Raw genomic sequence first — 14868 nt, 5'->3', positions numbered from 1 at the left:
GTAAATTTGTTTTCAAAGTTTACCAAGAGGCGGGACTGAACAGAAAAACAAGCGAAAGTGTCCGACAATGATGACACCGATAAAGCTGTTTACGTTTCTTTAAGAACGGTCTGCCGGAACTCCACTATCTGGTCCCATCACCCAATGCAAAGCATACAACTCAGATATGACGACTTTGAATTTAAGGCCAGTTCAGGGTGGTTCTTGCGATGGCAAAGAAGACACGCTATCGACACACGCAGTCTCAATCCAAGGCGAAGCTCGATCTGGGAACATTGACGCTGTCGGAACTTTTCCCGAAAAACTGAGAGAAATTATCTATGAAGGTGGTTATTTTGACGAACATGTTTATAATTGCGATGAAACTGGTTTATTTTGGAAGCTGTTACCGTCGAAGTCGCAAGCAACAGCAAGCAGCCCACATAATATCAGACACAAACAAAATAATCAACGCAATGTTTACAGCAAACATAATCATGATTTTATTCGAATACTGCCTGACACATGTGATGATACATCAATTAACTAAACCGAGGGTTTATATGTGCTTTTTATATGTTTTTCAATGCACGACCTCCCTCTTTCACGACGTCCCTCGGTAAGTCGCGGCCCTCGATAAGTCGCGGTTTTTGCTTGGATCCCAACACCCGCGACTTAGCGAGGGGCCACTGTAATTTCTCTTGAGCTACTTTAGAGAGGGTGTACACTTTAGTAAAATTTAGTATGTTTTATCATCAAATCTGGAACAATTCTGTCAATTCATTATTATAAATATTATAATGTATTCCCATAATTGAACAAAACTGAACTAATTAATGTAACATTTGTTTATCTAGGTGCATGAGGATCCATCTATCTAGGCCATACACTATTTCTTCATAGTGAGTAACAATAACTTTATTATTGATTGGTGAATTGCCCCACTCATTTTTATTTTTCGTTCTTTCAATTATTTCCTGGGAATGGACACTAGGTTTAGACTAAACTATTTTCAATTGGTGATTTGATGAGTTGATAACAAATCATTTATGATAATTAACAAGACAGCGGCTATGTAATTCAGCTGTCATCACAGTCCAAATCAACTACCTACATAATTAAAATCAACTTCCATTGCGAATTTAGGTAAACTTTCATAATAGTTATTTCATATATATACAAGTAGAGACATTATTTCAAATGGTTTAAATTCCAAAATAACACTGTCATTTTTCCATTCAATCTTATGTTCTGGACCATCAGATATTTCTTCCAAAATATTGCACCTGAGTAAAAACAAATTGGGATTAATTGCATATTAACGTCATAATGAATACTGTTACTATTTTATTTAGTCATAACATTGATTGAATATAATGATACAACAAATAACCAAGGTGATATTTGACATGACACTATGAAACCAGTCACAGACATATATACAAATAAAGTAAAGTGTTAGTAATCACAAAAGCAAAATAATTTATGTTCAATCCTTCCTCAAGAATTCAATCATATATTTGTAAAAAAACTACAAACTGGGATATAATGCAGGCCATTGTTATAATAAGCCAAAAACCTTAATACCATGCAAAATGACAGCTGTTCATATCATGAATTCTCCATGCCATACAATTCAACAGTCAACTGAACACATGGTACATACCTGTGAATAGTTTTAATTGGTAACAGGCTTGTCAATTTAACACTAACAGTGCTACCATATGCTTCATATAAACGCAAGACGAGGGCGTCATTTGTGTCCTCAGTCTAAATATAACAAGAATCATGGTATATTATGCACTGATGTACATTAACAGTTTTCAGATGTAGTGGTATTTTTTCTGCACATATGTGACTTGATTCTTTGGGTATGTTGAGGTATGTGAATCGATTCTTGAGGTGCATGGATTATTTCTAGGGGTATATGAATTGATTCTTTGGGTATGTTGAGGTATGTGAATTGATTCTTTGGGTGTGTTGAGGTATGTGAATTGATTCTTTGGGTATGTTGAAGTATGTGAATTGATTCTTTGGGTGTGTTGAGGTATGTGAATTGATTCTTTGGGTGTGTTGAGGTATGTGAATTGATTCTTTGGGTATGTTGAGGTATGTGAATTGATTCTTTGGGTGTGTTGAGGTATGTGAATTGATTCTTTGGGTATGTTGAGGTATGTGAATTGATTCTTTGGGTGTGTTGAGGTATGTGAATTGATTCTTTGGGTGTGTTGAGGTATGTGAATTGATTCTTTGGGTGTGTTGAGGTATGTGAATTGATTCTTTGGGTATGTTGAGGTATGTGAATTGATTCTTTGGGTATGTTGAGGTATGTGAATCGATTCTTTGGGTATGTTGAGGTATGTGAATCGATTCTTGAGGTGCATGGATTATTTCTAGGGGTATGTGAATCGATTCTTTGGGTGTGTTGAGGTATGTGAATTGATTCTTTGGGTGTGTTGAGGTATGTGAATTGATTCTTTGGGTGTGTTGAGGTATGTGAATCGATTCTTTGGGTGTGTTGAGGTATGTGAATCGATTCTTTGGGTATGTTGAGGTATGTGAATTGATTCTTGAGGTGCATGGATTATTTCTAGGGGTATGTGAATTGTTTCTAGGGGTATGTGAATTGTTTCATGGGGTATGTGAATTGTTTCATGGGGTATGTGAATTGTTTCATGGGGTATGCAAATTGTTTCTAGGGGTATGCGAATTGTTTCTAGGGGTATGTGAACTGTTTCATGGGGTATGTGAATTGTTTCATGGGGTATGTGAATTGTTTCATGGGGTATGTGAATTTTTTCATGGGGTATGTGAATTGTTTCTAGGGGTATGTGAATTGTTTCATGGGGTAGGTGAATTGTTTCTAGGGGTATGTGAATTGTTTCTAGGGGTATGTGAATTGTTTCATGGAGTATGTGAATTGTTTCTAGGGGTATGTGAATTGTTTCTAGGGGTATGTGAATTGTTTCATGGGGTATGTGAATTGTTTCATGGGGTATGTGAATTGTTTCATGGGGTATGTGAATTGTTTCATGGGGTATGTGAATTGTTTCTAGGGGTATGTGAATTGTTTCATGGGGTAGGTGAATTGTTTCTAGGGGTATGTGAATTGTTTCATGGGGTATGTGAATTGTTTCTAGGGGTATGTGAATTGTTTCATGGGGTAGGTGAATTGTTTCTAGGGGTATGAACATTGTTTCTTAGGGTACGAATACGAGTATTTGGGGTATGCGAACTGGTTCATAAAGTAAAGCATAAACGTTTTATTTTAAATCAAATACAGAAATATGACGCAATTTTACCTTCTTGACTGTTTCCAGGATTACAGCTGAATTGTCCAAAGCAAAGAAAGATTCAGAGTCTTTGTTGAGAGCACCCTCTATTGGGAAAACCTGGAGAGGATTATTGAAGTTATATGCTTCTTGTACAATACCAGCACCTTGAAATGTTCCTGTCAGAAAAATACGAAATTTATCGAAACATTGTGTATTTTAGAAAAAAACTGTTCTAAAATAAACATGAAATGAGTTTGTGTTTTAAGAGAATTTTATCCATATTTGAATCATCATCACCATGCCACTGCCTGACTAATTATAACCTTTAGAATGCTCAATAAGGAAAACATTTGCAAGCCCCCAATTATTTTTCTATTCAGTGTTTTGTAGATTTAGCTCACACTGCTATGAAGTGACTCACTAGCATGCAAAAAATCAGGGAAAGATTGAAAAGTTTGGGATTTGGTGGCACCCCTGTTGTGTGCATATTATGTGAATGAAATTTTTGCTTCATTTAGTTAGTGAATAATCAAGTTACAATCAGGTCATAATTTATATGGACAGTAGCCAGGGTACCAGACTGCAGCTTTGTTGGTGAATAGTGCTCTCTCCACTAACATAAACAAAAGTCAAGAACCAAGGCAACCAACATAGTTACAATCAGGTCATAATCTATATGGACAGTAGCCAGGGTACCAGACTGCAGCTTTGTTGGTGAATAGTGCTCTCTCCACTAACATAAACAAAAGTCAAGAACCAAGGCAACCAACATAGTTACAATCAGGTCATAATCTATATGGACAGTAGCCAGGGTACCAGACTGCAACTTTGTTGGTGAATAGTGCTCTCTCCACTAACATAAACAAAAGTCAAGAACCAAGGCAACCAACATAGTTACAATCAGGTCATAATCTATATGGACAGTAGCCAGGGTACCAGACTGCAGCTTTGTTGGTGAATAGTGCTCTCTCCACTAACATAAACAAAAGTCAAGAACCAAGGCAACCAACATAGTTACAATCAGGTCATAATTTATATGGACAGTAGCCAGGGTACCAGACTGCAGTTTTGTTGGTGAATAGTGCTCTCTCCACTAACATAAACAAAAGTCAAGAACCAAGGCAACCAACATAGTTACAATCAGGTCATAATCTATATGGACAGTAGCCAGGGTACCAGACTGCAGCTTTGTTGGTGAATAGTGCTCTCTCCACTAACATAAACAAAAGTCAAGAACCAAGGCAACCAACATAGTTACAATCAGGTCATAATCTATATGGACAGTAGCCAGGGTACCAGACTGCAGTTTTGTTGGTGAATAGTGCTCTCTCCACTAACATAAACAAAAGTCAAGAACCAAGGCAACCAACATAGTTACAATCAGGTCATAATTTATATGGACAGTAGCCAGGGTACCAGACTGCAGCTTTGTTGGTGAATAGTGCTCTCTTCACTAACATAAACAAAAGTCAAGAACCAAGGCAACCAACATAGTTACAATCAGGTCATAATCTATATGGACAGTAGCCAGGGTACCAGACTGCAGCTTTGTTGGTGAATAGTGCTCTCTCCACTAACATAAACAAAAGTCAAGAACCAAGGCAACCAACATAGTTACAATCAGGTCATAATTTGTATGGACAGTAGCCAGGGTACCAGACTGCAGCTTTGTTGGTGAATAGTGCTCTCTCCACTAACATAAACAAAAGTCAAGAACCAAAGCAACCAACATAGTTACAATCAGGTCATAATCTATATGGACAGTAGCCAGGGTACCAGACTGCAGCTTTGTTGGTGAATAGTGCTCTCTCCACTAACATAAACAAAAGTCAAGAACCAAGGCAACCAACATAGTTACAATCAGGTCATAATTTATATGGACAATAGCCAGTGTACCAGACTGCAGTTTTGTTGGTGAATAGTGCTCTCTCCACTAACATAAACAAAAGTCAAGAACCAAGGCAACCAACATAGTTACAATCAGGTCATAATCTATATGGACAGTAGCCAGGGTACCAGACTGCAGCTTTGTTGGTGAATAGTGCTCTCTCCACTAACATAAACAAAAGTCAAGAACCAAGGCAACCAACATAGTTACAATCAGGTCATAATTTATATGGACAGTAGCCAGGGTACCAGACTGCAGCTTTGTTGGTGAATAGTGCTCTCTCCACTAACATAAACAAAAGTCAAGAACCAAGGCAACCAACATAGTTACAATCAGGTCATAATTTATATGGACAGTAGCCAGGGTACCAGACTGCAGCTTTGTTGGTGAATAGTGCTCTCTCCACTAACATAAACAAAAGTCAAGAACCAAGGCAACCAAAATAGTTACAATCAGGTCATAATCTATATGGACAGTAGCCAGGGTACCAGACTGCAGCTTTGTTGGTGAATAGTGCTCTCTCCACTAACATAAACAAAAGTCAAGAACCAAGGCAACCAACATAGTTACAATCAGGTCATAATTTATATGGACAGTAGCCAGGGTACCAGACTGCAGCTTTGTTGGTGAATAGTGCTCTCTCCACTAACATAAACAAAAGTCAAGAACCAAGGCAACCAACATAGTTACAATCAGGTCATAATTTATATGGACAGTAGCCAGGGTACCAGACTGCAGCTTTGTTGGTGAATAGTGCTCTCTCCACTAACATAAACAAAAGTCAAGAACCAAGGCAACCAACATAGTTACAATCAGGTCATAATCTATATGGACAGTAGCCAGGGTACCAGACTGCAGCTTTGTTGGTGAATAGTGCTCTCTCCACTAACATAAACAAAAGTCAAGAACCAAGGCAACCAACATAGTTACAATCAGGTCATAATCTATATGGACAGTAGCCAGGGTACCAGACTGCAGCTTTGTTGGTGAATAGTGCTCTCTCCACTAACATAAACAAAAGTCAAGAACCAAGGCAACCAACATAGTTACAATTATGTGAAGTCTAAGTACCTATTACCATGGTAATAATAGCTCAACCCCATGACACTGGTGAGGCATAAAAGTTATAGTCACTATGAAATGGGGAGATTCTTGTAAGCAAAAAAATATATACCAACCTGTATGAGGCATAACAGCATATCTAAATTGGTGCATACCCATATCGGCCTCTGGGTCTGGCGCTTTGGGTGCTTTTAGTCTGTAACGTAATTTTAAAAAGTCAAGATGACATTTTGCTTCAAGTTTTAAATTACTTTATTGCACAGTTTTGATAATAAGCCAGTTTTACTGGCTGGGTGTGGTTTGCATTACATATGAAATTCAGTAATTCAATGATGTGTGCTTCCAATACATCACCATTGAGGAAAGCAAAACATTATTTTTGTGATGAAATTGCCATAGTGACAATATTTCAGAACGTCAACAGTTTATAATTGTTGTTGGTGCTGTACCATTCCAGTCATTATAGTACTTCCAAAGAATCTTGTTGTATTGTTCAAACAGAACAATAATGTAATAGTACTAATGTTTTTTTATTATGTCTGCAACTATAATATATATTACATTTATTTAATACTTACAGTGACAATCTAATTACATCATTCTGAGTACAGTGCCCATATTTACAATCATTGAACACAGAAACTCCCCAATTGTATTCAGATAAATCCACCCACTTGTGTCCAACCACCTAAGATAGAGGGATACAACAGTATATATAATTATAAACTGTAATGTATGAAGATTACCTATGACCATTAAGTCACAAATGACGAATGAATCAATTAACATAGCACCACCTTCTCCCACATAATATACGTGCATATTTATAATAGTTTCATAGGAAGCTGTTATTTCAATAGATAACCTTATTTACCCCTATATTTCATGACATTTCAGTGTAATAAAGCAGGGTAATAATTTGCTATATCTCCATACTGTGTAATAAAAATCCTGGCAATCTGATTGGTCAATGCAAAAAAAGATTGACCTTTTAACATCATGGCTGACTATTACAAAATACAGCATTATCTCAAATGTTGGTGTTTTTACATAAAATTATTATAAATTAACATGAATTATTACCGGTAATATTAAGAATTATATTATTTGTATATTTCTGATGTTAACTAAAATGTTTGTGTAGTCATTATATATATGTCATTTCAAATTCTGCCAACCTCAACATTTGTTTCACCCATGGCTAGTGCCGAGAATGTCAAGGATGATGAAATGGTCACTGTTTGAACTTACTCCAAAATTAGTAATCATGTTACAATCTTACCTCATACCTGGTCCAATCCTATCATGCAATATGGGTTTCAGATGGCAAATCTTACCTCATACCTGGTTCAATCCTATAATGCAATATGGGTTTTTGATGGCAAATCTTACCTCATACCTGGTCCAATCCTATCATGCAATATTGGTTTCAGATGGCAAATCTTACCTCATACCTGGTCCAATCCTATAATGCAATATGGGTTTTTGATGGCAAATCTTACCTTATACCTAGTCCAATCCTATCATGCAATATGGGTTTCTGATGGCAAATCTTACCTCATACCTAGCCCAATCCCATGATGTATTACCATGGGTGGGTCGTTGTAGATGACCAAACTGTATATCGTACGAAGCATGTAAAGATCTCACTGTCACAGGAATTTCAACTTTTAAAAACTTGCGATTTTCATTCCACTCAACCTACAAGAGAAGGTTTAAGAACAAAGTCTGAATGTTCTTGGTTACATCTATGTAAGCATTCATGCCTGTTACAATGAGTTGCATGTTCTTTTTAGGCATTTTTGGATTTTATTATTTATATTCAACTGACTGGTTGAATATCGCCAGAAAAAATTTCTGAACCAATTTAAATTTAAAATGTCATTGACTGTGTTTAAACTGTCTTTAAGATATACCAGCAATAGCATGAATGTTCTCTTCAGTTGTTTTGTTTTGACGATATTTAACTGACTTGCACCCATGTTTGCCACATGTTATCAACCATTTCTCAGGCATGCTTGGGACAATTTTAATCAAACACATGAAGTTCTGAGATTTGATTCAAAATGTAGTTTTATTTTTATTTGGAAAAATTCTCAAATAAAGAATTGGAAGCCCAATCTTCAATCATCCAGCCATACTTTTCTTGAGATTTGAATTTTATAATTTCTTTCTCCAAAATTGTTGATTCCACATTTATCCAAATTTTAACCAAATAAACACAATTTCCCATCAATATGCCAAAAGTTAATTTGTCAAGCAAATCTACTACTGTAAAATGACTAATTTTCACTGGGTTTAAATTTCACTGATTCACCATTTCAGGCATATTCTATGGGTTTTAAATTCACGGTTTTATCATTTAGATAATGTGTTCTATGCTCAATTTTACATATTCACTGTGGTTTAATTTAGCTCATTTTCCAGTCAGTGAAATAAGCAAAAATAAAACCCAGTGAATAATTAATCCTTTCACAGTACTGCATGTTTGGTGGACTGGGCAATATGTAAAATACGTAGTAGTTCAACTCACCTTTGTGTCAAATTTCAAGTATTTTGATGTAGCATCAAGAGATATGGTTTGTTCAATGTAACTTTTTTCTGATATTTGTAAAGACACAGCAATCGCACATGAAAGTGTACTATCTTGTACAATGTAGGCTGGAGATTTAACTGTTGTAACAGGCTTCCTGAAATGGAACGTATCATACTTTATTACATGTATCATGCATGGACCATGTCATACAACTTACTGAGTAGTTTTGATATCCCATCCCTGATATCAAATGTGTTATTCATGATCTGATTGGTCGAAATTCAAAGGTGTGATGTCTTCTCCAAAGATATGACAACATGGCTCATTTGATGACTTAATACATTATTTTTAATAATTGTTTGGAATATGGTAAATATTAATGTTTGGTTTTATAGCAACAATGTATGTTTTGGTCGCATATATGCTGTTTCATAAAACCTGAAAATGTTCGCTGATAGAATTACTTCCAAAGTAAAATGTTAACAGAGTGTCTCTAAAAGGGTAAATATCCTGATTCCCCCAAAATTGTTTAGCGATGACTATAAATTATTGGTAAACTATATTCAAGGGTCAGTGTTAATATGAAATCTACAGAATGAGCTAAAAAGCCTTTGATGTGCTCATACATGAAGTTTATGGCTTTGATACAATTCTGATGACAAAAAGCTGTGAAAGGAATACATGGGGTAAATAGAATCTCTAATTCATGACTGTGATACCACGCAGGCACTCATTAGAGATATGTTGTTTTTATTTTGAAAATGTGCGTCATATTTTATGTCACATTCTTTGTACATCATAACTGAATAGGATCACATCACTGGAATTTTATTTTTGCATTTTCAGATTTTACAGTATCTCTAATTAAATTATTACAACAAACATAAAAAAGTTTTACAATAAGTGTTATTACAAGATTTGTCCCTCACGACAAAATAAACCACCATAATTTTTCTCTAAATATGTTTTTCTTAAATTTTTATCAAAACCTACATAGAAAATTGTGTTCACTTAGTTCAGAATATTTGAAACTGATTTAAAACTAATAATTTTCATTTCTTTTAATGTTTAAACAACAAGTCAATTAAAAATATATATATAATATTCAATAAAAAAAAACATTGTTGAAAAATAGTTGTAGCTTTTACATTAATTTTGATTTATGTACATGCATTTGTAACTGTTTTATACCAGGCAGGGAAAAATAAATTGATTATCAGTACAATATTGAGAAGAGTTTTCCGACTGTACTCTGTTTACTGAAATCAAATATTGTGTGCCTCATAATTTTACAGACAACATCACATTACTCTACCTTGTCTCCAAGTGGTAGTCCATAACATCCCAGGCATCCCAGAAAAGTGGAACATCATCATAAAGCACAAACTGGTTACCATAACAACCAGTTGCTATGGCTTCACTGATATAAACAAATTGAAATACAAAATATTTAATATGTATTAAACATAAACATAAGCATTGACCTACACCTTGATGAGTATGATATGGCAATACACTGGTCATCAGAAACGTGCGATACAGCATGATTAGTGATTATGTCATACTTACCGTTTCGATGCTTTGTGCACAAGTGATACAATTCGTCCAACATTATCAATGGTAGCTCGCAATGAATCATTTTCCAATATAATTTGACCATTAGAATTGTCACTGATGCAAACATTACAAAGACTTTCTTCATAAGGTTTGAGTTCACTATATCCCATTGAAGGCACATGTATAACCGCTACAAGAGTAAGAAAAGCCACAGTGAATAGACCATTTTCCGTACATTGCGAGAATCACGCGTTATGCGTGAAATCTAACGTAAAAACAGGACAAACAAAGGTCATAGCGTCGTAGTGGCGTCAAACATCGCGTGGGATTCGACAAACGCGAAAGTATTTTGGGGACATTTCCATGCTTAATGATGTGCTGTCCACATTTGATGATAGGTAATTTCGATTAAGTAAGGGTATTCGGAAGCAATATTCTTCTGTCGAAGATTGGCCGGTCGGTGTGAGCTATGAAATAAGGAAATTCGAGTTCAAAATCAAATCGTTTGATTTTTGCGGCAGACGTTTGACGCGCGTCTTTCATGCATCTCGCGAGATCTCGCAATTGTACGGAAAATCACCTATTTATAACACATTTAGGGCTGAAATTGTCATTATCATCTGTGCACATAGATCTATTTCATGCACCGTGCAACCTTGATGATTACATCAGTTTGATCATAGTTATAGAAATTACATTACTGTACTTCTTCTCAAGATCTGGATTAGTTCAGCAGTATATTTTCTAATATTCAAATTTGAGTGAGAACTTTCTTACCTAACATTTTGCCTTGTTTGTCTCTAATCTGACTTACTGATGTTTTCAATTTCTTTATGGGTGTTTCATCAGTTGTATCAACAGTTGATGGTAAGCTCACAACCTCTGTTCGTTCCCATGAATACGTGTTGAATGCTAGTAACTTAGTTCCAGTAGTAGACTGAAATTGTACAAGCAATATGATTTACTGAGAGTTAATGCAAGACATCTCCACATGATGTATCAGCTGAAACTAACAAAGAGACTTGGTTCTAAGGTGACACAGGAAAGAGTATACATTTTAATTGTACAAAAAGTTCTCACACCGTGATCAAAGAGAAGGTTATCATTGACAAACAACTGTATATACAAGTCCCCCCCAAAAAAATTCGTTTCTCGTTATCACACAAGTCAGTTCAAAATCTGAACCCTTTTCATTTTGTTTACCTCTGAAGTACAATAGAAAGGTGAAATGTTTGTTTTCTTTTTTAGAAAATGTGTTATCTATTCATATCAACCTTAATATATGTAAACATTGACAAATAAAGGAAATGCCAGAAAATTGTTTACCCACAATACCTTGGTGTAACCTCAGGATTGTCAGTACATGATTACTGTGGAATACTTTATTTTCGCTGGAATTAATTTTCGCTGAAAAGGCTTTTTGGGTGTTTTGTATGGAATTTATTTTCACTGATTTTTGATGAGTTTAATGTGAATTATAGGAAAAAAAGTATATTCGCTGGATTTTATTTTCACGGAATCATCCCTTCAGCGAAAAGAGCGAAAATAAATTCCAAGCGAAAATAAAGTATTCTACAGTATTACCTGTTTTGCTGATAACAGACTATTTCTAGCTTTAGTTAGTGCAGTGAGTGCAACCTTCTCTACCTCCTTATACAACTGCAATGCATCTTCTACTACCTGTGAAAAATAAAATATGTCAAATCTTTTCCTAACTTGAAAGATGAGATTTGGATCTCTTCATCATATTTATGACTGCATTATATTGATTTTATTTATTTTCAACCAACAAAAAATGTAATGTTTGTAATTATTTTTATTACAGTTTATGTTTCATTATCACAATGGTGCTAACTAAAAATCTTACGTCATGATTATACTGCCCTCTATTTTCACAGAAAATATGATGGCCATAGAGGGGGTGATTTTTCAAACTCACCAAAGCAATACAACTCCCTGGTAAAACATCATGGAATTGGTTTAATAATAGTTTCTTCCACATTTCTGACAGTTCTTCTTGAGGGTACTTGTAAGATGCATTGGCAAGCATTGCCATAGAAGCTGTCAGTTCTAAATCATGAAGAAGAATTTCCAGCTTTCTATTGTACTTTTTGATCTGTGAATTTCAATAAAAGGAATTTTAGAAAACACAGATTAATTTCTAGTTCATTGTACATCATTAACATAAATCTACACAATTACCCATAGATATTTATAAACTCAAAATTACACCTAAACACCCACAAGAACAGCCTATTTGGTGTCACTAGTAGAGAAGTTAGGTTCCCCAATAATGATATTTGAAAGTAGGGGGTATTCTTAAAAAACGGCTACCATCGTCAGAAATGAAAAGCCAACAACAGTACATTCCAATAGTGAATTACAACCTCTTGTTTCAATTTCAATCTCAATCTGAACGGGTCTGTGGCTAATTCTGATAAACTAGACTCATGGATAATTCTGATAAACCAGTTCAAGGCTAATTCTGATGAACAAGTTCAATGGATAATTCTGATAAACCAGTTCAAGGCTAATTCTGATAAACTAGATCGATTCATGGCTAATTTTGAGAAACCAGTTCCATGCCTAATTCTGATAAACCAGTTCAAGACTAATTCTGATAAACCAGATCGATTCATGGCTAATTCTGTGAAACCAGTTTCATGGCTAATTCTGATAAACTAGATCAAGGCCAATTCTGAGAGACCAGTTCAAGGCTAATTCTGATAAACCAGACTCATGGATAATTCTGATAAACCAGTTCCATGGCTAATTCTGAGTAACCAGTTCAAGGCTAATTCTGATAAACCAGTTCAAGGCTAATTCTGATAAACCAGTTCAAGGCTAATTCTGATAAACCAGTTCCATGGCTAATTCTGATAAACAAGGTCCATGGCTAATTCTGAGTAACCAGTTCAAGGCTAATTCTGATAAACCAGTTCAAGGCTAATTCTGATAAACCAGTTCCATGGCTAATTCTGATAAACCAGTTCCATGGCTAATTCTGAGAAACCAGTTCCATGGCTAATTCTGACAAACAAGATCCATGGCCAATTCTGATATACCAGACTCATGGCTAATTCTGATAAACAAAAAAAGTTTCTCACTCCACTCTCGTATCTTTTACCTGTTTGTACTTAGTATATTAAATCTGTGACATTATCATTACATAAAAGTTTTGTGGTTTTCATGTGGTTATAAAAAATGACATTCTCATCAGAACTGTGCATAGATTCTAAAGATCTGCTAAAAGGCAATTGATAGAGTAACTCCAATTTATAAGGATAACTGATTTGGAGCAGAAAGAGAAGCAGCTGACTAAAGTGGTTACAAATCAAATTACCATGGCCTGAGTTGTAAATGTTCCCTGATGCAGCTCTAGATAAAGTTCACCAATCCATTTACATAAATCATTTGAAGTATCTTCTAATTCCTTGAAGAATTGCTCAGGGGTTGACATCTTAATTCTATTAAAAAAATCATCAAATGTACAATTTTAGCCAAACACTGACAGTTATAAATCATGTCAAAACAAACAAACTATGCTAACAAAACCATTTAACATCAATCTTGAACATCAACTTCAACTGTGTTTGCATGCGTGTCCATGCATCCATGTATGCGTGTGTGTGTGTGTGTGTGTACTTGGATTGCTATATGTTGCGAGGACAAAAATACAGATATATAGCTACTTCCGAGGACATACACACCTTCCGAGGACCTTTTTCATAGTCCTCGGAAAACATAATTTATATTAATAGTTAATTCGATTATTAATACGTTTTGCGTAGCTTAGGTTTAGTATCGGGGGAAGGTATGGTTCACGTTATATTAATATTAATATAATTATACCATACCTTACCCCGATACTAAACCTAAGCTTCGCAAACATTTCTATGTTCAGTCACGGGATATTCAACTCTTGTTTAATTAAACTTAATTAAAATGCAATTCTCCATTGTATTGCATTGTAATTGAGTTTAATTAAACTCCAATTAAAACGCAACCCTATATAGGAACGCGTTTTAATCGAGTTCATATCGCAACTATATTAAAAGTTAATTCAACTATATTAAAAGTTAATCCAATGTAGTCCTCGGAACATATTGCAATACAAGTATGTGTGTGTGTGTGTGTGTGTGTGTGTGTGTGTGTGTGTGTGTCCATCCATTCATTCACTCAATGACATTCACATTCAAGCATAGACCCTCCAGTATTCTACTGGAGGGTCTATGATTCAAGCACAGACCACTATTAACCATTAAGGTGTGAAATAGTGACATACCTTGGTAATGCATCTACATCCTTGAGTCTTGTCAATCTTTCCAACATGTCTTCCCTGTAATGTATCACATAAAGAATATTACAATTCATTTGAATGAATATGTTGTATGAAACATTCATACTAAAATATTGTTGCAAAAAATGCAATTCAGATCAAATTGAAGATGAAATGCATTTCAATTTGGATTGCAATTTCTATGAAGTAGAGAGAAAACATGTCTTGAAGTATTTTAAAATAAAAATTAATGACTTGTCCAGAATGGAAAGCTTTGTGAAAATAATGGGAA

The 14868-nt window shown here is 35.1% G+C and overlaps 1 protein-coding gene and 1 long non-coding RNA gene across 4 annotated transcripts in view; one reads left to right on the top strand and one right to left on the bottom strand.

Annotated features, from left to right (window-relative positions):
• Nucleotides 1-33: 33 nt before the first annotated feature.
• Nucleotides 34-3524, top strand: LOC146748087 (uncharacterized). 2 transcript variants are annotated; one of them, XR_014926568.1, is made up of 3 exons: nucleotides 34-326; nucleotides 837-881; nucleotides 3300-3524. It is a non-coding gene; the product is annotated as an uncharacterized LOC146748087 (long non-coding RNA). The 2 variants fall into 2 exon arrangements; XR_014926567.1 differs by lacking the exon at nucleotides 837-881.
• Nucleotides 459-14868, bottom strand: part of LOC100378984 (alpha-mannosidase 2C1-like) — a 56961-nt gene continuing 42551 nt past the window's right edge. For both annotated transcript variants that reach the window (XM_085490452.1, XM_085490461.1), the window contains 14 exons: nucleotides 14583-14636; nucleotides 13641-13764; nucleotides 12237-12413; nucleotides 11882-11977; nucleotides 11075-11234; nucleotides 10310-10487; nucleotides 10056-10160; nucleotides 8738-8894; nucleotides 7762-7905; nucleotides 6783-6892; nucleotides 6321-6400; nucleotides 3282-3430; nucleotides 1646-1749; nucleotides 459-1265 (listed from right to left, as the gene is read on the bottom strand). In XM_085490452.1, coding sequence (XP_085346578.1) covers nucleotides 1148-1265; nucleotides 1646-1749; nucleotides 3282-3430; nucleotides 6321-6400; nucleotides 6783-6892; nucleotides 7762-7905; nucleotides 8738-8894; nucleotides 10056-10160; nucleotides 10310-10487; nucleotides 11075-11234; nucleotides 11882-11977; nucleotides 12237-12413; nucleotides 13641-13764; nucleotides 14583-14636 — 1756 coding nt within the window. In that variant the 3' untranslated portion in view covers nucleotides 459-1147. The remainder of the gene's footprint in view (nucleotides 1266-1645; nucleotides 1750-3281; nucleotides 3431-6320; nucleotides 6401-6782; nucleotides 6893-7761; nucleotides 7906-8737; nucleotides 8895-10055; nucleotides 10161-10309; nucleotides 10488-11074; nucleotides 11235-11881; nucleotides 11978-12236; nucleotides 12414-13640; nucleotides 13765-14582; nucleotides 14637-14868) is intronic.

Source organism: Saccoglossus kowalevskii, chromosome 2 (assembly GCF_978046115.1).
Source record: "Saccoglossus kowalevskii chromosome 2, keSacKowa6.1, whole genome shotgun sequence".
NCBI lineage: Eukaryota > Metazoa > Hemichordata > Enteropneusta > Harrimaniidae > Saccoglossus > Saccoglossus kowalevskii.
Note: the sequence above shows the minus strand (reverse complement) of the source record. Positions and strands in the feature narration are given on the sequence as shown.